This window comes from Pinus tabuliformis, chromosome 6 (assembly GCF_031772625.1).
Source record: "Pinus tabuliformis cultivar Carrire ecotype Pingquan chromosome 6, CPIR1, whole genome shotgun sequence".
Taxonomy (NCBI): domain Eukaryota; kingdom Viridiplantae; phylum Streptophyta; class Pinopsida; order Pinales; family Pinaceae; genus Pinus; species Pinus tabuliformis.
Window position 1 is genome coordinate 2,043,001,355 of NC_142292.1, and position 24,457 is coordinate 2,043,025,811.

Genomic DNA, 24,457 nt, shown 5'->3' on the forward strand with positions numbered 1-24,457 from the left:
CAAGTGTAGAACGATATATACCTGTTTTCACCTGCAAACTATCTGTAGTGTTTGGAACAATATTAGAGCTGAAAATATTTCCTTACATTATCAATTTAATCGTTACATCTGGAAATACGATTGGGCTGTTATTCTTTTGTTATGAACAAAGTTCATATACGCAGCAAAATACTCGAAAGATCTGAAATATGTAAATATCCATTATAGGACAAGTAGTATATTTATATAGAAATGTACAAAAGCTATGACATGACAGAATTGTTACAAATGAGGGCTCGCTTATATACCTAGGCAGATGCCCCTTCATGAATGGTCATGTCCTTATGAGACATGCCTCTTCAGTATACTAATCACTGTTAACCATTTATTATTAATAATTTACATTCATAACATTGCCTTCCTCTTCAAAGAAGCTTTGTCCTCAAAGCTTATTGCTTGCAAGGCTGTCCTCTGGTTTCTTTGTCTTGTAATCTATTCACAACTTTCAGAAATCTTCGAGTTGTCATCTTTGATGATACAAGATGATAGGGTCCTTAACGTAACAAATAAAATTGTTGAATGGAGAAGGGATCTGACCATCCTAAATTAATTTCTGTGGAGTCTTGCGGTTACTAGATACCTTGTGTAAATTTTTATCATAAGATTGAATTGCACTGACATTAGTAGTCTTCAGAAGATAAGTTCATTGTTCTTGTTTTTGTTGAGAAATCTAGCGCTTTGGATTAGGTGATTTCTCTTGATATGATAACTTCTTGTGAATGCTTTTTACTTTTTTTTTTTCTTTTCGATTAGGTTCTTTTCTTTGCTTAGATTATTATAGTGTTCTTCTTCATCAAACAATTATCAAAGCATAAACAATAAAGAGACAAGAGACACGGAATGTAGGCGATCAGCTATGGCCAAAACCTCTCCAAGCTTGAGAGGAAAACCCAAACGAATTCTTCTTCTTATAGAATCTTCAATTGACGAATACCAAGACCAAGACCAAGACCCTTGACAAATTAACCTCTCTAAGACCAAGTCACAAGACCCTTCTTCACTGCTTCTTCTTCTTGCCCAAGCCAACACAAGTCAAACTGCTTGTCTTCCTTCTTTCTCGGCTACCCTTCAATCTTTCGGCTTCTTGGATCAGGTCTGAAACTTTCGGCCTCCTCAGGAACCCTAGTTGCTACACATGTGAGAGATTTAGTCTCTCAAATTCCTTTGCTCTAGATCGATACCCTTTCTCCTTTAATTTGGTTTGATAATGAACTTGTTTTCTCCCTTGATCTGCCCTTCAAAGGAGACTGTAATACCTCGGCTTCTCTTGCAATAGACAATAACACTTCCTCGCACGTGTGGAGTGTATTGGCCCAAAAACAGATCAGAAAATGGCTCGGTTGTCTTCCCCTTGCGTTCGCTTGGTGATGAGGCTTCTCTCTTGTGTTTTTTGCACTTTCTTTTTGTTTAGATTGCTTGACTGAATTCTACTGCATGGGGAGGCCGAGCTGCCCTATATATAGTGATCTTCCCATCAAGTTAAGTTGACTTCTCCTTGTGACAAGGCCGACATGCCTTTCTAGAATTCTCCTTAGGTCGACTTCAAGTAGGGTTTGTGACGTGGTCTTGGAGGGTTAATGACTTAAATAATTTTCCTTTTACAATGTATAACATGCCCGAATGGGTCTTCATTACATGACATTGACTTAATAGACTTCATGACTTGATGACCAAACCTAATAGCTCTCAATGGGAGCTTCAACTAATTTTTTTTTTTTCTTGAGCATGAAACCCATGACTCAAACCTTACAAAATAATGTTATTTTTCTTCTTTACATCAATTACATAAAATCAGGATTACATATGTCATTATGAAGATCGAACCCAGTTACACTTTTCAACACTTCCTCATAACTAGGGAGGTATTCATAATCTACATAAGGTACTTGGACATTCTCAATCTGAAGAATTCTCATAAGAAGTGTTGGATTGGTAACCCATCTGTATAGCATTATATCAACCAACATTGTCACATAGCAAGGCCTTGACTAACAAATCTCTCACTCCACAAGATTAGAGCTGATGCTGGTGAGATCAATGATGTAGAAACACCCTCATCATTGTCTCTCTTGGAACATACCCTTCCCGGGATCTCAGAGTGTGTTCCACCAGGACTATTCTTATCTTGGATTCCCAGTCCTCAAAGAATATCGGTCCTCTACGACTACTCTTGTCTTGGATGCCCTAACTCATCCTCAAAGAGTATTGGATGCCATATGTTTACCCAATCCTCCATTCTGTTTTCCCAAGTGAAAACAAGAATGATGTGTCTATCTCTCCCTTTCAACTTAGGGAGGACATACTCATTCCATTGAAGGAATGTATCCATTCCTATAAACAAGAATGTATCCAAGCTACCTCTTAACTAGGGACTTGACCAAGCTCCCTCTTGACTAGGAACTTGCTTCCAACAACTCTTTAGGTGGAGATCGTGGGATAACTAGCTGCTTGTAGAACTCCTTCCTTTGATGTCACGAATTTCTTCTTTGTCATAGAGTCTACATCCTTTTGGGACTTTCTCGTAGGGCACAAACCATCCATCACTTTCATCCATGAATCAATCATGTGACATGTTATCATTCCTTTCATCGGAAAGTGATGCATTAGTCCATATCTGGTCTTTCTTTATGCCATGCTGGCATTCTTCATGCCATGTTTCCTTAAGGATCTTTCATCCTACTACATGGTCATCATTGGTGGAAGACATCCATAGCTCTTTCCTTGGTAACCTTGCATAATCCCATCCAGATATTATTCAAAATAAGAAATGAATCATTAAATCAAAATTACCTTTGTGATGGTCTTTCACCATGACATCTTCTAGTTTGCATCAACATCTTGCATACATATTGATACATCTCCAAAAGATATATATATTGTTAAGGGTCTCTTTCTTTTTTAGACTACATCAGAGTCTTTGTATCTTTCATGGAGATATCCTAGTCAAATCTTTCAGTCCTTGGATGTTGATTGCCTTCTTCATAGTTGCATATTCCACAATCTTTTCCCTTCTTTCTTCACACATTTTTTCTTCCCAGGAACTTTTAATCAAAGTTTCTCCAATTATTGTCAACCACCTCATATTTCATATGACATATTATGTTCATTTCATCTAGTTAATGTGTGACCCATGCTTTCTTGCATCTCTTCAAAGGAGGATATCCTTTCTTTTGACCATGCTCTTGAGATAGAGAATTTATTTATGTTACCTACAACCATATGACATGACTCTAGTTTATCAAATACAAGCATACATACCTCATTTTCCTTTAGGTTATCTAGACTTCCTTCAACGACTTCCTTGATTGAAAGAGTTTCAAATCCTTGATTTGTTTCACTTCTTTTGTCATCATACCATTATCCCATGAATTCCCTCAAGTTGAAATTCTTGATGAAACACTTGCTTCCTTTTGATTAGTGAACCTTCCGATGAAGATTCCAATAGAGGATCTTGAATATCCTCATCTAGCAAATGTTCCCTTTTGACTAATGTATGATGAGCTTTGTACTAGATGACTTTCTCTTTTTCATAAATGCCATTTATGGTTCTAATTGTGAAAATTTGGATGCCCAAATTTCTATTGCTGCAATTGATTACGTTTCTCCTATTTGTTAATTACTTGAACAAATTATTTACTGTTTTCTACAGTAAACACCGAAACTAATACATTGCAACCTTCACCATTTAAATAAAACGCGGAAACAAGAAACTGGACAAGAAAGAAGTACACAACACATTTACACAGTGATTTTTGGACAAATATTCCTTGAAAAACCCAATGCAGGAAAACTGGTGCAACAGCTGAGGGCTTTATTATTAAGTAGTAGTAATTTCCGAATACAATCTCTGGATGCCCTCCTGGCTATCCAATACAGGGAATATCAATGATAGAGAGATAAGTGAGATTACCTCACACTATCACAGGAAATCCTGGCTGATCCAGCCATTGAATGGCTAGCCCCTGGCTGCCTCTGCGCCAGCCCATTGTCACACTGTCTGGGGTCTGCGTCACTCCTCTTGGCTGATCGATTTCCCTCTGAGATTCTGACTTTTGCTCTCCCGGTCTCACACCTCGACTTCCAGCTACAGAAATCGAACCCCCCAACAAATTTCGGATCTCCTCAAGGCTCTGCGTTGCCTTTGCGTTAGCCTGTGCTACCTCTGTGTGGCCCTAGGTCAACCTCTTCTGGCTTTGTGCTGCCTCTACCAGATCTCTCTCTGCCTCCTCTGCTGAGTATTCCCGGATCAGGAGAAATCTCCAACTGAAACTATCCCTGCCCCTCACTGCAAAAGATCACTTCAAAATTCTTTCCGGCAGCTGCTCTGCTTCAGAAAATCGATCTTTTGATCTTCACTCGATGTGTTCTCCAAGTGCCCCTCAAGCCTCTTCTTATATCTTTCTGTTGGACAACCAACGACCCAGATTAACTTCTAATCAATGGCTCAGATCATTTTGGCTTGATCCTCATCTTCTTCTAGAAGTTTCACACACTGTTTAGATTAATACCCATTAATTATTTTAATGTCCTAAGTTTAGACTTAGGGACCCATTAAAAATAGCTAATTATTTTAATAAAACTGTGTCCGGGTGGAATTTCTCAAAACGATTTTTGGGTATTGGAGAATGCATGTGTCTAAACATCCCTGCAAATTTTGAGACTTAGAGCACATTTGATGCTACCAGAAATCAACACTAATGAGGTTGCCAAGAGCTATATCCTTTCATAGGTGACTGCCATAGACTTCTATTTCAACCATCTTTCATGTCACGAGCTCTTGCTTTCAATGCTTCTATGATGCCATGATGCATCCTGTCATACTCCTTAGTGATTCATGATTGCCATATCTTACAACAGAAGAAATTAAAAACAAAAACTTGAAAAGAACTAGGTGAAGAAGACTATCTCAGTCATAGTAGAGATCTCTTACTTCCTCTTTCTTGGATTTCTTCTTTTCAGTTTCTTACACTTCTTCGGTGATATGGGCTTCTTCTCTCTCTTTCGTTATTGCCCTTTTTGAGCTTAGGACAATCTCTTTGTAATGTCCATATTCTTGACATCCATAGCATTGAATCTTAGCCAACTTCTTCTTCTTTTTATGGGGACCAAACTTTTCAAATTTTCCCTTTCGTTTTGTCATTGTGGCATATGCTTGATTTTGTTCATTTGATCCCACATTAGTTTTTGTCTTCAGCCTGGGTTCTTCAATCTTGCATAGTGACCATAGATCCTGGAATGGAGTGGCTTCTTTCTTCCCATAAATGCTTGAAGTAAAGTTATCCCATTCCTTTGGTAGTGAATTTAGTACTATAGTGGTCATTTCCTTGTCAGACATTATTTCACCCAGATCTTGAAGTTGATCCCTTATTTCAGATATCCTCATGAAGTATGAGGCTATCCCTTCTTTTTTTGGATATCTTTAGTTTCTAGAGTTCTTGCCTTAGAGAGATAACTTCTCTTGCAGTGCTTACAGAGAACAACTCTACCAATTTGTCATATATTTCTTTTGAAGTGTCGAGTTTAGATGCATATGGAATGAGGGGATCCTTGATGGATTCTATGAGAATCCTTTGAGCCCTCACTTCCCCTTTCATAAATCTTTTAAGTGCTTGAGCATCTTCTTTTGGAGGTTTGGTGATTGAGCCCTTAACATGTTCCATGACCTCATTCTCGATGAGATTCAGATCTGTCATTTTCTTCCATGCAAGAAAGTTTGAAGCCCTAACCAATTTGTTGCTTTCCTTGCAAAAAAAACATTTTGACAGATTTAGATGTAGACATAAATATACTTACTTGTAAAGATGCTTCTTCCACTTGCTGCCTCCTTCGATTTGATGATGATATAGATAATAGAAAACTTCTTCTTTATGAAGATAGTTCTTTTCAAGATTGATCCTTGACTCCACAAAGAGAGAGGTCACCTTAGACCTTTTGATGATGATGACTTCTTAATGATGTCTTGATGCTTCTTGGATGATCTTCTTCAAGGATAAGGATATCCTTGCTCCAACCACAGGGAGATTGCCTTAGAACTTTCGAGGATGATAACAATGTTCTTGATCTTGCTTATCTTGGTTGAATAAACTTCAAGTTAATTTGATTTGTAGATTTCTTCAACTTGAGTAGGGTCTTTGAGGTCTTTAGACGATATCTTGAGGATCTCAAAACTTCTTTTGGTGTAGACTTCTCCTTTGATCTAGGGTTTTGACACTTCTTTGTAGATCTTGACTTCAAGATGATCTTCTAGTTTTTGACGTCCTCTTCGAGATTTGGTCCTTTAATGCTTTGAGTGCCCCTTGAGAAGCCCTTTCCTTGATTTTGTCACCTTAGCTCTGAAAACATGTTGAGAAATCTAGGGCTTTGGATTAGGTGATTTCTCTTGATATGATAACTTCTTGTGAATGCTTTTTACTTCTTTAGATTAGGTTCTTTTCTTTGCTTAGATTATTATATTGTTCCTTTTCATCAAACAATTATCAAAGCATAAACAATAAAGAGACAAGAGACACATAATGTAGGCGATCAACTAGGGCCAAAACCTCTCTAAGCTTGAGAGGAAAACCCAAACGAATTCTTCTTCTTATAGAATCTTCAATTGACGAATACCAAGACCAAGACCAAGACCCTTGACACAACAACCTCTCCAAGACCAAGTCACAAGACCCTTCTTCACTGCTTCTTCTTCTTGCCCGAGTCAACACAAGTCAAACTGCTTGTCTTCCTTCAATCCCGATTACCCTTCAATCTTTCGGCTTCTTGGATCAGGTCTACAACTTTAGGCCTCCTCAGGAATCCTAGTTGCCGCACATGTGAGAGATTTAGTCTCTCAAATTCCTTCGCTCCAGATGGACACCCTTTCTCCTTTAATTTGGTTTGATAATGAACTTGTTTTCTCCTTTGATTTGCCCTTCAAAGGAGACTGTGATATCTCGGTTTCTCCTGCAATAGACAGTAACACTTCCTCGCACGTGTGGAGTGTATTGGCCCAAAAATAGATCAGAAAATGGCTCAGTTGTCTTCCCCTTTCCTTGCTTGGTGATGAGGCTTCTCTCTTGGTTTTTTTGCACTTTCTTTTAGTTCATATTGCTTGACCGAATTCTACTCCAAGGTGAGGCCGAGCTGACCTATATATAGTGATCTTCCCATCAAGTTAAGCTGACTTCTCCTTGTGACAAGGCCGACATGCCTTTCTAGAATTCTCCTTAGGCCGACTTCAAGTAGGGTTTGTGTCGTGGTCTTGGAGGGTCAATGACTTAAATAATTTCCTTTTACAATGTATAACATGCCCAAATGGGTCTTCATTACATGACATTGACTTAATAGACTTCATGACTTGATGACCAAACCTAATAACTCTTAATGGGAGCTTCAACTAAAAATAAAATTTCTTGAGCATGAAACCCATGACTCAAGCATTACAAAATAATTTTATTTTTCTTGTTTACATCAATTACATAAAATCATGATTACATATTTCATTATGAAGACCGAACCTAGTTACACTTTTCAACAATTTTGAGTGATACAGATATGCAAAATGATTGAGTTGTCTGCTCTTATGATTAAGATGTCGATAAGGAGTTCTTGTGGTTTGATTTTCCCTTATTATGTGTGGCAATTTCCTGATTTACTTCAAATATTGATGTTGTTGAGTTGGTTACAGAATCTTCATTTGGATTTTTCATCGTCTGAACTGCAACATCGAAATATGTTTTTACTTCAACTGGCTTGTCATCTTCTTGAGTTGTGATATTCACTGGATCAATATTCATTCCTTTTTCTTCAACTTTAATTTCTACATTTGAAGATTTCGATGCTTCCTTCTCGATAAGTTGTTGTACCTTGTTTTCCAATGACTTCTTGTCCTTCTTAAGCTTCTTAATTTGCGTCAGTAATTTTTCACTATGGTCCTTAAGCTGAGAAACTTTTTCATTTTTGTCAACGGTGATTTTGTCAACTTCCCTTTGCATATTTTGTATTGCTTTTTTACTTTCTTGAAAAATTACTTTTGAGATATCTTGTATGTCTTCTGGTGTTACTGAATTTGATTTCAATGTAATGTCTTGTAGTGTTATTTTTTTTCCTATAGGAAAATGTTAAAAACTTCTTTGTATTTAGGATGAAGGATCCTATTGATTCCATCCAGGGCGAACCCAAAATTATATCACTATTGTCAGAGTATAAGGTTTTAACAATGAATTGTGAGATAAAAGTATAATCTCCAATACTTAGTTGTAGATTTCTTATGCGATCATGTCTTTCACTGCCCAGTAGGTGTCTACGGCTACCTTGTATACTGATTTCCCCCATCTTGTGTTCTGGGCATCGATTGATGTGAAGATAGAGAGTCCTTCTCCAATCTCACCTCCTCAAGAGCCTCTCTTTGCTTCTCCTCCTTTTTGTAGTTCCTCAACCTTGGCTTGGATAGGAAAGGGGTGATGGCTTTTGTCGGTTGCTTATGTTGATTGGAGTAGAGCAGCAAGGGTTCTGCTTGCCTAAGTGCCAAGGCTTGCAGAGGGAGCTACAGGACAACCACTAAGTAGATTATTAATTTCCTAATGTTGGACTTCGGAAAAATTAAAAACGCCAATGTCAACATATAATTAGATCTCAACCCTTCATCATGAGTTAATCTCAACCATTGAAGATGGTGGTGGGCCCAGGTGGGGAAATAAGGTGCAAAAGTGGTTAGTTCGATCTGGCATAGTGTGTGTGTGTTAGCTCAACAAAGAGGATATTAGGGTTTCAATAGTCAGCAATAAGACCAATGACCAAGAGAGAGAGAGAGAGAGAGGGCTCAACAACCTTTATCTCATCCTAGTGTTAGCGTGGCCGTACAACACGTAGGATTGCGCAGAGAGATGTCGTATTGGATGGCCATACAACAAGTACAAGTGCACAGAGAGGTCGTATTGCGCGGCCGTACAATAGCGGAAGTGTGTAGGTTGTACAAGTTGAGTCATTTGCCGAGGGATTTGATTTTGCTTGGGAGTTGTTCAAAGGGTTTTTGCTGTAAAAGGGAAGTGTTCCCTTGTTGTAATAATTTTTGAAGATTATTTTTGTTGAAGCTAATAGAGAAACACACATAGTTTGCATGTTTTCCCCGGAGTTGGTGTTTCTTGGGTATATCCAGTGTTCTATTGTTGCATGTGTTTGTCTTCAATTTTATTTACTTCCATTGTGCATGCTATGGTTAGAAAACTCAATTGTATTTGTGATTTAAGTTTAAGAACAACAATTTAGTTGTATTTCTGGTTGCATGCTTAGAAAATCATAAATCAGTTATTGGGTTTCAAGGAAAACTAACATGGTATTAGAGCGTAGCCTCTAATTGAAGATGAAGCACGTGTTTTATCTTCAGGAGCAGGTTCAATGTTCAGAGGGAGCGAGTTCACCAGTTCAACTTGGTTGCTAGGGTTTCTCAGTAGTGCGAATTGGCAGAATTGTTGGAAAATCAAGAGACTTGTATATTATAGATGATTTTCCTTAACTTGATAATTACTTCTGATGTTAGTTGGCTTTTTATTACTTCTTTTAGTTCTTGTTCATCAAGCAATTACCAAAACAATGAAGATCACAAAGAGACAGTTCATAAGATATAGGCTCCAAGCTAGGGCAAAATCCCTCCAAGGGAAAACCCAGAAAGAAAGCTTCTATTCTTATGGAATCTTCTTACAATGAGACTTCCAAGACCCAAAGCCCAAGATCCTCCCAAGCACCAAGTCAGCCTAGCAACAAGATCTCTTTCCAATGAACCAGTTCTTCCAGGATCTGCGAGAGTCACCCCAGCTACAATCTAGACTTTCGACCCTGCAACTTTGTAAAGCAACTTCACATGGCAATTTTGTATTGCAATTTTGGCCCCTGCAATTTGCACAGAAACCCTAGGAGACCTCGCATGTGTGGACATAAAAGATAGTCTCCTAAGAGACCTTGCTTCTTCATCTTCTTCGCTATTGCAGATCAAACTTGCTTGAATGTGTGTTCCAAATGAGTCGAAGTCCCTCTTATTTATAGTCTTCTTCAGGGGTCGAATGGCCCTCGCTTAAGCCGACTTTACTTAGACTGGGCCGACTTTGTCTTGGAGGAATAAATGGCTTCTCTTGACTCAAAATAAATATTTTTCTTTTTTACAATGAGTCCAAATGGGACTATAAAACATGACATAAATTCTTCTTTGTCCTAGAAAATCCTAGAAAGACTTATAAGCACGAAGAACATGCTTTTTACCTAGACTTGAGCATGAAACCCATGCTTTGAATAGAATAAAATTCATTTTTTTTTCTTTATACAAAATATACAATGTCATGTTTACAAAAGGTCATTATGAAGACCAAACTTAGTTACAATTTCCAACACTCCCTCTTAACTAGGGAGTTATTCATAATCCCATCATGTAATACAAGGAATCTCAAATTTGAAGCACTCTCATATGAAGGGTCAGATTGATAAGCCATCTGTCATGCATTTATATCATAACCAACATTGTCATTGAAGGCCTTAACTAAACAAACTTTACTTTATTCAAGAGCATTATGCTGAGAGGCTTTACGTGAGCTGCCACACTACCTCTAAGGTGTTGAAAAGAGTAACTAGGTTCGGTCTTCATAATGACATGTGTAATTGTGATTTTATGTAATTGATGTAAAGAAGAAAATAAAATTATTTTTGTTGATCAATTCAATTTACCTCCAAGCATAAGCTTGGTTGATAGACATCATAGGGCAAATATTTTCTTGGAAAATTCTTCGAACTGGTACAAAACAAGGTAAAGGTGTGTGACCCTGTAGTTATAAAGGTGGCTTGTCCCTTTGTAGGAACGAAGACACACATGGCTTGTAAGGCTGAGGGGAAGGGTATCGTTAACGACTACTAGTGAGTCCTCAACCCCTCTTCCTTACAATCACCCCAATTTTTACCCTTTGGCAAGAGTTTGAAAAGAAGATCTCTCATTTAGAATAGGCATTTAGTCTAAAACCTACCAAGATAATTGCATCTAACCTTAGTTAAGTGCATATCATTTTAACTCACTTTACTTTCAAAGTATTTTACTTGCAATTTATTTATATACTTGTTATGATGAACATCCATTGAAGTGATCATTTTATTGAAGTATTTCATTGAACAAGTGCAATATCTTTTTGGGGCAAGTAAAGCTTTGGTTCATTTCATTTTTGCAAGTCATTTGCTATTTAACATGCTTTTGAATCATGAATGATAGTATCATTGCTTAAAGCATTTCTTTAAGAGAAATTATATATCTTGCAAATTGATATCATCTTTTTCTAACATTCATTTGTTTTGCAGGATTACTTGGTGTTTCATTTTGAAACATTTTATTTTTGAGCAAGTGTTTATTATTTTGAAGCAATCTTGAAGGCACTGGTTTTACATGTTCATCTTTGAATTATGTGTTGATGGTTATTGAGAATATCTTTCATTTCATATCTTGTATTGCTCATCATACTTGTTGAAACTTGCTCATAATCTTAAAGTAATCCAATTGACATTAGTATCTCCTAGAAATCTCATATCTTTTTTCTAAATTTTCACTAGGGACCACCCCCTTAGCTTACCTAAGAGAGAGCTTAAAAGGAGAGAGTTGGGAATAGGTGACAACCGCATCTCTTAGTATTGCCATCAACCATACCTTGTGGGGTTAAGGTCTTTTCTCACATAACTTAGGTGTGTGTGTAAGGCGACAATCAACAGGAGGATTTTTCTCCTAGATTTGTCTTCAGCCGACAACCAACAAACCCTGACAGCCACTAGTGTAGCTGATATATTGTGCCATTTGGTCTCCGCTCCCTGAACTAGTCATATGTGGCCTCGCTTATCTGTCGAGAGCATATGTTTGAAGGTGGACCATCCAATCCTAAAGGTATGTTTTTCATTGTGCAACCGGGTGCTTATACTTGTTTTTCTTTGGGCACATTGGGCATGGATTATTGGTTGAGTTAGAAGGAGGAGGAGTTTTGACTGTAGTTTTGTTCCCTCATCTTAAATGGGGGGCTAATCCTCAATCCTAGTCCCGTGGGCTTGTTGTCGCTCAGATTGTACAAACACGATGCGACAACGACTCAGGGCGGGCGCTGTGACTCTGATCCCCACCCACTCCGTTCTAACTGTCTCCCAACAACAGGCTATGGGGGCTAGTCCCTATGAAAGATAGAAATGAAAGACAAGTTAGCAACCAACGAGTTTGGGAGACGCCTAGCCACTTGGTTGATTTAGCAAGCTTTTAGAGATTAGATTTAACTATCAATGCGACTAGTGCCTTATGGAGTCAACTTACTTGCTTTATATCAATTAAGGACCAAATGACTGGATGAAGAATCACTGCTTGAGTGCATAACTAACCTATATGCTGTGCAAATCCTAATACTTATGTGCAATGCAATAATCTTGGTTACTTTTAATCAGTGTTGATAATATCGCCGAGATATCGGCGATATTTTCGGCTTTTAAAAATATTGCGCGATTTCCGAAATATCGTCGATATTTTCGAAAATATCGCGCGACGATGGAAAAAATCGCCCAGTGACAGGCAAAACTTTTCGCGCGGTCTATAAAAACCCGTTTTTGGTTTTTTCCATGTCATTTTATTTTTCTGATTGCTGGAGAAGGAAGGGGAGAGCTATGTGGTTGCTGCCAAGGAGGGTTTGAGCGTTCTAGGCCCTAGTATTGATATGCTATTCATGGTAATGTTAAATTCTTAAAGTAAAAGTGACATTCTCCTTAATCTTCATTTTCATCCTTTTACTTAAATTTTTAACATTACAATGAAATGACTCAGGATGTTTGAGAGTGGTTCCGGCCTCATTGGATTTCATATGGAGAAAGTAGAATTTTAGATTTCATTCAAAATGCAGTAGACTTATCAGTGTTTTAGGATTTCAGGATTGGGAGATTGTAATGTTTCCAGGTGACACCACCTGCCCGGGCTACCCTTGCCACCAGTAGAGGACGTGGTCTACCTCCTATAGCTCCTATTTTTAGTTCTTCAGCTTCTAGAGCATTGCAAACTCCACTGCCAACTCCACCAGCACGAGCATCTACATCTAGAGGGAAAGGGAAAGCTGTGGCATTTTCTCGCAAGAGGGGCAGAGGAAATCAATAGGATTAGACTTTAGTTATTTTCTTATGTGCTTGTAAGTTGTACATGAACAATGAACATTGAATATTCAAGAATCAAGACCAAGCATATCACATTCTAATTTCTAAATAGTAAATTTTGATTCTATTTATTTTTTTAAAGTGAACTATGAACTTTGAGAAGTAATTATATTTTAATTTGATTAGATAAGCTGCAATCTGCAATTTAATATGGATAAAAAACTATATTTCGGTGTATATATATATATATAAAACGTGTCCCCCGTGTCTTGTTTCCAGGTCGTTGCGTTTCGTATTGAATACTCGTATTTACGTGTCCTCCGTGTCTCGTGTCCTCGTGTCATGTGACTTAGCATCAATGACATATTTGTCAAGTAGGTTGCCATCAAGGACAACAAATTAGCCATAATGCCAACAAAAATCATGCCTCAAAATTACTAGTCATTTATCTTGATTCTTATCTCGTTGTTTATGCAATACAGTGATTAGTGTCTTGAATAGTGCATGTGGTATGCAAGATGAGACCAATTTCTAGTGCCTCTAAAAGTACATTGTTAAATTTAGGCCTTTTACATTTATTTCAGTACTTAGTGTTTAGATAGTCTCTTTGATTGCTTACAATATCCTTGATTTCTTTCTGTTCTCAATCACGAGATCTTCAGTGTTCACAGATCAGTGAGAGCACTTTGGTGTTTCTTTTTCTTTTGCAATATCTTAATACAATTAAATTCATTAAAATCATATAGTTGCTGTTAAGTTTAGATTTATAGATTTATTGTTTTTAGTGTGCTCTCTATATTTGTCTTATATCATACGAAAGTTGTCTGACTAATTTATTCAAGGGATTTGGTGGGCCTTTTATGGCTCTACATATTTGGCAATGTGATCGAAATATTTTTCTGAATCTTTTAAATATTTTGAATATGGCTGCAATCAATAAAACGTAAAATAATTGGATCACTTCTAAAACTAGAGATTTCTAAATGATGTGAGATTCTTGGATTTGCATCAGATCTCCAAAGGTTAGAGCGCCTTGAAAATCTTGAGCAAAAAGTACAACAAAAAATGGAGGTAATAAAACCCCTATAGTCTATGTCTAGTTTCTAGAGGTAGCTTCTCCACCTTGAGAATAGTTGAGACGACTTCTGAACTTTATTTTGTCAACCTTGGAAAACGATGGGCGGTCACATTGTCCAGAAATTAACAATGATTTAGATGTTATTTTATTTCTCAGAAAACTGAAGGTAAAGAAAATACGGAAAAGAAAGAAGGTGAAGGTGACGATGATGAACAAGAGGAGATAGAAGATGAAGAGGAAGATTTTGGAGATGATGACTATAACCAGGTACAATATTTTCCCGTTTTTTAGAAGATTCACGAATTCTGTTATCTCTTTTTACAATTAGGAACATCCATTGCTTTATATTATTTTTTAATATGAGATGTTAATGAGCATCCAATGCAAATTAAAATGAACATTTTGTATAGATTGTTTTCGAATCTCTTGTGATCATTCTTTCATTTATTTACTTTTCAAAACAAATGCTCATATTTCATTACTGTGCATGAAAAAAATACTCCCACCAAAGTAGAGGCATGTGCATTTCCCCCTTATATAGGCAACAATGGCAAGCATGTTTGCTTTGGCTCCAACATATAGATAATTAATGCCTATTCTGAAAATTCATATTATAGCTACAAACAATATTGCTGAAATCAGATTTAAACTTGAGTTCTGCCAAGTGAAGTGGCGTAGCTTCTCCATTGAAAGTGTCATAACAGCATATTTTTCCACAAGGATGAGATGTCTGCAAATATTGTAGAATTCCATATGTGTCCTCCCGTTGTGTATTCATCCAGTTGTCACCAAAGATGACCCCATTCTTTTGTAGGGGCAATTAATGTTGTATGATATTCCACCACAACCCGATCCAAAAGGTTTGGGCTGTTATTTACCGTTGATTGCTCAGCTAGTTTTCTCTAGCATTTATGGCACTCCTGCTGGACTGTTCTTGGTTCCTGTTGGAGGGTGCAGCACTAGTGGACAGTGGAATAAAGGACATGCACAACAGTTATGTAGTAGAGAGATGGAGAGGGGCAATGCAGGCACCGACCTTGGAATATTTCCAGAATTAGAACTGCTGTTCCAGATTTAACAGTTCCAGTTTCAGATGGAGCTAATCGATTTTTATAGTGTTGCTTTTGTTAGTCTTCAGTCCAGTTTTCAGGGCAGCTAAGTTCAGCTTGTTTTTAGTATGCATGCTTGATCTAACTTTAGAATGTGCATGAGAGAGAGGAGTCTTCCAGGTTTAGATGGGGTGCTTTTCTGAAGGCAAGATGACACATGCTTGCATGCTGTCAGTCTTCTCCATTTCACCATTCTATTCTAGGAAGTTTCTCCTGCATGTTAGGTGTATTACCCTAGGAAGATTTAGGGTTAGGGTTTCCTATCCTAGCCTAGGTGCACCTCACAGATGGAGTGCATTAATTGTAACCCTACTCATCTACAAAGGAATGAGAGGATCAACTTAGGTTGTTGGCAAGTTTATGTTTTGTACTATAGCATTTGAATTTACAGTTTTTCAGATTTAATAAAACGGTGATGCATATTTGAGTGTTTTGTTTTTCTGTGTTTTCTGTCTGTGTTGCCAGTAGCATGTATTTGTCTTCTAGTATTCAGACTCCAGAGATTGCAATTTTGATAGGTTTCAGTTTTAAGCTATCTAGTGTTTAGTTATTCTGAGTGAGTATCTGCTTACCGTGGTCTGAGAAATTTAAACATGGGCTACCTTACAACCCCACAAAAGTGGCCATAATGTTTTGTGCCTTGTTATGTATCTCACTTCTTTCACACGTAAAGCTTATGTGATGAATCCCATCCTTAACCAACAGATAAGATAAGATAGTTTTATCAATGTTCAAGAAACGAGCTAAAAGTAGTTCAATGGAACTACAAAGTATAATTAATCATGCCAATCTATTGGACTTCCCTAGTCTATCTTGAAAGCATAAGGCAAGATTAACAAGACAAAACATGAAATTCATGAATTAAATATTGCATTAAAAGAGGAAGAAGAAAGAGTGTAAGAGATCAACTAGGCATCCATAAGATAGGATGACAAGGTAGAGGGTGAGGAGGAAGCAATATCTCCCATAGAATCAATAATTGAGAAGGATTCAATATATTGTCTAATGATGTTGTCTAGATAGTGTTGAATGCTGAGGGCCTGACTAGATGATCTTTGGAGGCATATGAGGGCTACAAGCAGATTTTCTCCTAGCACTTAACATCTGTGAAAAGACTCTTGTGATATGACTTTGGATTAAAGCGGTTTTCTTGATCTGATCTATGCCGAGAATGAGTACCCCTCAATGGAAAAGACTATACACTGTCTCACTAACCTAGTGTTAGCTGTGCCACTCATTAGGAGATCTCTTGGTGCTTAGTGCCACCTGTTGATGCCGCCTAGCACACACACCTAAGTTAGTATGAGAAAATCCCTTAGCTCCACAAGGTGTGGCTTGGTAGCAAACCTAAGAGATGGGGCTGTCACCTAATCACAACTCTCTTTGTTTAAGCTCTCCTAAATAATCAGGGGGGGTGGTCCCTAATGAAAATTTAGATGATACGAGTTTCTAGTAGATTCTAGGTCAATTGGGCTACTTCAAGATTATGAGCAAGTTCAACAAGTATGATGAGCAATACAAGATATGGAATGAAGGATATTCTCAATGATCATCAACACATTCAAAAGATAAGCATGTAAAACTAGTGCTTTAAAAATTGTTTCAAAATAATAAACACTTGCTCAAATGAAATATAACAAGTAATTCTGCAAAACAAATCAATGTTAAATCAATAAATATTAACTTGCAAAGATATAAATTGCAAAGAGATGCATTAAGCCAAGATACTATCATTCATGATTCAAAAGCAATTTAAATAACTTGCAACATGGGATATGATGAACCAAAGCTTCACTTGCAAAAAAGGAAAGATATTGCACTTGTTCAATGAAATACTTCAACAATAATTCAAGCACATCATATCAAATTTCAAGTAAAATGCTTTAAAAGTAAAGTGAGTTAAAATGATATGCACTTAACTAAGGTTAGATGCAATTATTTTGGTAAGTTTTAGACTAAATGCCTATTCTAAAGTGAGAGATTATCCATTCAAACTCTTACCAAGGAGTAAAGATTGGGGTGATTGTAAGGAAGAGGGGCTGATGACGCACTTGTCATCGTTAACGATACCCTTCCCCTAATCCCTACAAGCCATGTGTGTTTTCGTTGCTACAAGGGGACGATGCCACCTTCATAACTACGGGGTCACACATCTTTACCTTGCTTTGTACTAAATGGAAGAATTCTTAAGGAAAATCTTGGTCCTATATTTCTATTCAACCAAGTTTATGCTTGGAGGTAAATTTTAAGAAATGCAAGTTAAACTAATATGCCTAAATGAGATGCCTGTTCTTTTCCCAAAAAAATGTTGATTGCAATGCTTCAAAATAAGAACAATGAGATAATTCTCAACATAAATTGGAAAAATTACTTCAATTGGAGAAATAAAATGGAAATTAGCTCACAAGTGTTGCATGTGCTTCACAAATTGATTGAAAGTAGACAAGTTAAATGCTTAAGATAAAATTGCTTCAACATAATGATCCAAAATTACCAAAACATGTAGCATAAGTTGACACAATAATGAACCATATATCCAAATAGTTGTGAAATAATTTAAGAAGTTGAGTGCAAATTGGATAAATCAAATCTTGTCCACAAATTAAAGTGCTTTGCAAATAAATGAAATTGCTCAAGGGACAAGTTGCCAATGTTGAAGCATTAGACGTGCAAGAATTTGGATAGTAAAAGTAACAAAAGAAATGTGAAGTGATGTTGTGTTAATTCCCAATTAAACATGCAAATGAAATAAGTAGGAAAAGTTAGGAAAATGAGAATGCAAAGTCAATCCACCCACAAATTTCTCCCTCTAAATGAGGAGGGATGCCATGGGTGAAATCCCAAGCTCCTACAAGCAAATTTTGATATTTATTAATGGTTACAATGAGTAGAAAGCCTCTTAGAGGGCTGCCCAAAAGATGAAAGATAACTTTACAAAATAAGAGGTAGCAAAGCAAGAATCTCCTTCCAAACTATGGCAACCACAATGACCAATGGAATCCTCTCAAAATATGAAAAAGACAAACGCCAAAAGGTGCACGGCCTAGTTAATTTGCAGCTATCCTCCAATGCTCACGACTTTCTTGAAATTGATGCTCAAGTGCTTGAGAGGTCCTACAAAAAATAGTTAGAGTTTTCCAAGATTTCTCTTCAAGACTCTTGTTGCCAAAAGCTCCAACTACGGGTTGCAAAACAAAAAGGAGTATTAGTGTAGAAAGAGAGCAAAGTAAACAATAATAATTATACAAATTAATATACAAAACACTAAATCAAGTAATGAGAGTGAACCCCCATACTTGTTTGGCTTAGGAAATTGCTCTTGAATAGCTTATGTAACCTTGAAAGCTCTAAAATCAAAGAAGTATGTAATTTAAATGAGTAGATGATTCAAGTAGATAGTGAGTGAGAGAAACTCCCCTCTTGCTCCTCTTTAGATGAAAGACTTGGAGTGAAAATCAATGAGTCTTGAGTCACTTTGAATCCGGGAGTGAGTTGATTTATGTGAGACTTTTCCCACACCCAAATGGATTCCTACACACAATTTCCAATAGATTTCTCCCAACACACTTGAAACAAAAATTATCTTGTAAAGGATTTGAGTGACACAATGGATGAGATAAACCAAATATTCCTCCAAAAATAAATTGGCAAGCTCACTCCTACAATGCTACTCAAAATCAAGGATATGTGCAAGATAGCTTGCACATATCAATCTAAGACATGTCAAGTATAAGTTAACAATATTCAAATATGCAAGAAAATTAAAACGTAATAACAAAATTATGGAATGATATCACCTCAAAATGCCAAGAGAACACCACCAAAATTGTCCCAACGTCTTTGATTATATTAGCAAATTGAAAATACAAAATGACAGAGTTTCCTCAAACCCAATACCTCATAACATGAATAGTGAGAGTTCAAAGCTCTATTATATAGAGAAATGGGAGCAAATCCCAATGCAACAACCAAGTGACAAATGGAGATGGAGAAGATCCCAAGCAAGGAAGTCGAAGTCCAAGTGGAGATGGAGCCATGACACATGTGAGCCTTCAACCCAAATCGAATTCCTTATGTGGCCCAAAGAATCTCCTCAAGCAAATCGAATTATCCAAGTGTCAGACCAAGAAGTGTCGCATCAAATTGATGTTCCCAATGAGCCATACATTGATCCTCACTCATGAACTGCGTGGGCCTCCTTGGGGAATGCGTGGTTCCTTTTGTTGAGTGAAGATGCCAAGTGTGAGAGCTAAGAGGAGTGGAAGTGGAGACAAGTCTCCATCAAATATTCCATTAAGATACCGCCCGACATGTGATTTTCCTCAATAAGTTTGATTTTCCAAGTCACTAGCTTGATTTCCCCTCTTTAATGCCAAAAATTCGATTTCCATATGTGGTTAATGCAATGATGATGTCAGGTGCCAAATCATCTCCCACTTGTCCTTTGACTTAACTCTTGACTTGAGATAATTTCCAAGTCATTTCCATGTCATTTTCTCACATGGAGTTATTTATTTTTCTCCATTTAATTTATTTCTGGGCTAATTTATTGTCAGATTTCCCACTAAACATAGGAAAAGTGGGTTTTGAGGGCCTAGAACTTATTTTTTACTCCTCAAAGTGTGTTATACTAGAGAGTTGAGGGTGATAGGTGTAATTTTGAGCACACATACCCCATACAACTTGTCTAGACATTACTTATTACATTTTACATTTAGATTTTATTCCAATTTCTGCCCTGTAGGAAATTTAAAAAATTTAAAAACTGACCCCTCGACCTAATCAAATTCTATGAAATTTTATGAGTGATATAGTATGGTAATATACAATGACCCTAGACACTAGGACTCACCCAAGGCCTTGTTATCAAGCCACACTTTGGCTTTGGGGCTATGCTTGGAGTAAAAAAGTCACTTGATGACAAGGTCCCAAGTTACCTAGGTCTGTTACATGACTCAACTCATCACACTAGCATCACTTTACATCATCCTCGTAGGGTTTGTGGAATCTGAGTACAACATGAGAAGAAGAAATAGGGTTAAAAAACTCTGATGGTACATGAAGCCTCTGACACATCCTCGGGCATGGAGTCTTCAAAATTGTTTTTAGATACACTTCAATGGTCAACTCCACCAAGCATTGAAGTTCGTGGAAAAAAATGTAATATCTAAGAATCATCAGTTTTTGCATGTAAAGAGCTAGACACCTTAGTCAAGATAGCACATGAAGGCTGATAGGGATCTCCTCGTATCACAAAAATTAGAGTGGTACCTTTCCATGATCTCATAGTAGACGGGGTAGTTGAAACTTGAAAATATAATGTTCAATAGATTCCACCTCTTTTAAAATGACATAGCTAAGATATCTTTTTTTCTCATGGGATACAATGCTTTGGCTTGATTTAAAGTTAATGAGAGCCTACCTTGAATTGTTCAAGTGGGAACTTGAGGCCATGAGTCTAGTGACAATTGGTGCAGTTGGGGTGTGCAATAAGACCATTTCTCAATTGCTTAAAATCCTCTAAATTGAAGGCCATTCTAAGGCCAAGATTCTACAAATGTGAGATCCAAGTGGCTTGTATATATTGTTAGTAAAATTTGTTCCTAATAACCTTGTTGATATCCTCATGGAGAGCAAGCAGATGGCCAAGAGCATCCCAAAGATATGTTAAGTGGGGGAGACCAGTGATGGATATGCTAATAAATTGAAGCAACAATGAAGTTATGGAAAACCAAAGTCGTTGTCGTTTGAAAGTGTAGAGGCAATCTCCATTGAAGAGCAAAGGGCTACATAAGGGTACCTATCACACTTTAAAGTTGAAATTGCTTCTCTGGCACTCTGGACTCTGCTGAGGAAATCGCTGACACTCTGGACCCTTTGCCTGGTCCCTGGAATTGAAAACGAATTTCTCTCCAGCGAAATCGAATTGCTTCTGAAGCAACTGCGCTGTGCTACCTCACTGGGAATAACTCGGCCCCTTGCTGTTGCCTCTCCGGATATGGAAAACTTACTCCGGATCACTGTCTCTACCTCTCACTAAACCTGCTTCGATCTTTGGCTCTCCGGCAACTGTTGTTGCTCTTTAGAAATCGATCTACCAAGAAAATCGAACTATAGAAGTGTCTTCTCTAAGTGCCCATCGACTACTTCTTATAATCCCTTGTTGGGACTCCAACGACCAAGATTTAATCTTAATCAATGGCTAGGATCATCTTGAAGTCGATCCTTGTGAGTTTGTAAACAATTCTCATCTTATCTCAATTAATATTGATTAATTAACCGTATTCCCTAAGTTTAGACTTAGGAAAATATTAAAGGGACGGTTAGTAATCTAATTGAGACACTTCTAGGTGGAATTTCCAGAAACGATTTCTGGGTTTTGGGGATCTCATGTATTCTAGCCTCTCCACCAAATTTCATGGCCAGAACACATCTGATGCTACAAAAACTAACACAGATGTGATACACGAACTGCCACAAAATTTTGAAGTTTGGAGGAGGATGAATAGGTGTATAAATAGGCTTATTTTCCATGCGAAAGGGTGCCTCTTTTGAGCATGATGACTTGGCAGATGGGGTTTGACTAAAAGATACATTTTTTTTAATGGCAGAAGTGTCCTCAGACACGTAATTTTATTAATCAGAAAAAACAATTACATAGTTGATTTGCAAGAGCTTACACCCGAACAACAAAACACTCTTGCAATGAGCTATTTATAAGCTCCATGTCCTAACTACCTCTAATTATGGATCACTTATTAAATAACAAGTGTCCATTTACATTAAATGCCATTCAAACCAACTAGCTAACTAATCTCCTAAAATAGAGCCTAAGATACGACACATTTGGAGAGTCATATCTAGTTACAACAATATGCTAATTCTAAAAGTCTCCATTAAATAATTAAACATTCTAGAATAATAATTATTAATTTAATATCTTAAATTAATAATTATTTTATTCTAATTTTATAACCTATGATAAAAAAGTATTTTTGGATCATCTAACATTCCCCCCTATGATCCAAAGATACATTACAACAGATACCAAGTTCATCCCTGAACTTAGTAAATTTTATTCTGCCAAGCGGTTTGGTGAAAATGTCGGAGATCTGATCTTCGGAAGGACAATAAACTGGTTTGAGGACATCTTTGGCAATGAGCGACCTGATATGATGATACTTGGTGTCCACATGCTTTGTCTTTGAATGAAAAACTGGGTTCTTGGCAAGTTTGATGGCTGACTGGCTGTCAATGAACAATGATGTAGCTTCTGCCTGAGAAATGCCCAAGTCCTGCAAAATTCGGCGCAACCAAACAATTTCACATGCTGCTTCCCATGCTGAAATGTACTCTGCTTCTGCTGAAGAAGTGGCCACTGTAGCTTGTTTCTTACAACTCCAAGATACTGCTGCTGACCCCATATTCATTAAATAACCTGATGTTGATGCTCGATCATCAATACTCCCAGCAAAGTCGGCATCAGAATATCCACCAAGTACAAAATTTTTAGTCTTTGTGTAAAGAAGACCAAAATCTTTTGTTCCTTGGATATATCGAAGAACTCTTTTGGCTGCATTCCAGTGGCTGTCTCGTGGTTCCTGCATAAAACGTGAAAGAATACTGACTGCATAAGATAGATCAGGACGAGTATTTGTCAAATAAATCAAGCTGCCAATCAACTGCCTGTAAGTTGTACTGTCCACCTTTTCCCCCCCTTCAAATTTTGAAAGTTTCAAGTTTTGCTCCATGGGGGTGAGAACGGGCTTGCAATCTTGCATGCCAAATCGCTGAAGAACCTCTGCTGCATACTTACTCTGTGAAATGAAAATATGATGTGGACGTTGGAAGACTTCAACTCCAAGATAGTAGTGAAGTAATCCCAAATCTGTCATCTTAAAACCTGCTTGTAACTCCTTTTTTACCTGTGCAATATGATCATCATGATTGCCAGTGATGATCAAATCATCTACATACATAACAAGAATTACCAAATATTTTCCCTGTTGTCGCACATACAAAGTATCATCAGATTCACTGCGATGAAAACCAACTTTCTTAAGGTAATCATCCATCTTTGCATACCAAGCTCGGGGAGCTTGTTTTAACCCATATAAAGCCTTGATCAATTTGCAGACTTTATGTTCTTGTCCTTCAACTTCAAAACCTGGTGGTTGGGTCATATACACGTCCTCCTGTAAATCCCCATTGAGAAAAGCACTTTTCACATCCATTTGATGAAGTTTCCATCCTTTTTGAGCGGCCAATGCAAGTGTTAATCGGATGGTGTTCCATTTAGCTGTTGGAGCAAAGGTTTCTTCATAATCAATGCCTTCCTGCTGCGCAAAACCTTTGGCGACAAGTCGTGCTTTATACTTGTCAAGTTCACCCTTTTGGTTATACTTAATTCTGTAAACCCATTTGCATCCTATGGGTTTAACATTTGTTGGACATTCAACAAGTTTCCAAGTGTTGTTATCAATTACTGCTTTATATTCGTCAACCATAGCCTGTTGCCATTCTTTATGTTTTACTGCCTCTTTGTATGTGGAAGGTTCAGTAAAATCATTTGCTATCAAGGCAAAATTGCCTTCACTTCTATGTGCCCTTCTGGTGCCAGTTTTATTCTGTTCATCAGGCTTTACATCTTTCAAAAGTTGAACTGCCCATTTCGGAAGTTGGTGCTCACTTGTTTGTGCTTCTGTAAAGTCCCCATCATTGTAAAGAGGATTAATATAAACTGATGTACGTCGTTCAGGTGAAGAATGTGGAGACTCACTGTCTGAAGAACTGCTGCTGCTTGGAGATGCGGATGAACTGCTAGAAGATCCTGATGATGTTGGTGATGTAGATGGACTCGATGACTCATCTTCAGAGGAAGGAAAATCAAGTTCATACCAATTTGGTGAAGTTGGTTGACTTTGTATTTTTCCATTTCTTTTACTTCCCTTAGTTTCTAATTTGTGAAGAAGATTTTCAATTTCTTCAGCACTCTTACTCTCTGTTTCATCAAAAATGACATCCCTGCTCACAATGAATTTTCCATTGGTCAAAAGATGATACCCTTTCTTCTCATCAGAATAGCCAATCATTGTGCATTTTAAACTTCTTGAGT

The 24,457-nt window shown here is 37.4% G+C and overlaps 1 protein-coding gene across 14 annotated transcripts in view; it reads left to right on the plus strand.

Annotated features, from left to right (window-relative positions):
• The window catches only part of LOC149267450 (uncharacterized), a 78,039-nt gene that overhangs the window by 37,315 nt on the left and 16,267 nt on the right, over positions 1–24,457 (plus strand). For all 14 annotated transcript variants that reach the window (XM_089432818.1, XM_089432838.1, XM_089432835.1 and 11 more), the window contains 2 exons: positions 14,168–14,226; positions 14,390–14,500. In XM_089432818.1, the coding sequence (XP_089288944.1) occupies positions 14,168–14,226; positions 14,390–14,500 (170 nt within the window). The remainder of the gene's footprint in view (positions 1–14,167; positions 14,227–14,389; positions 14,501–24,457) is intronic.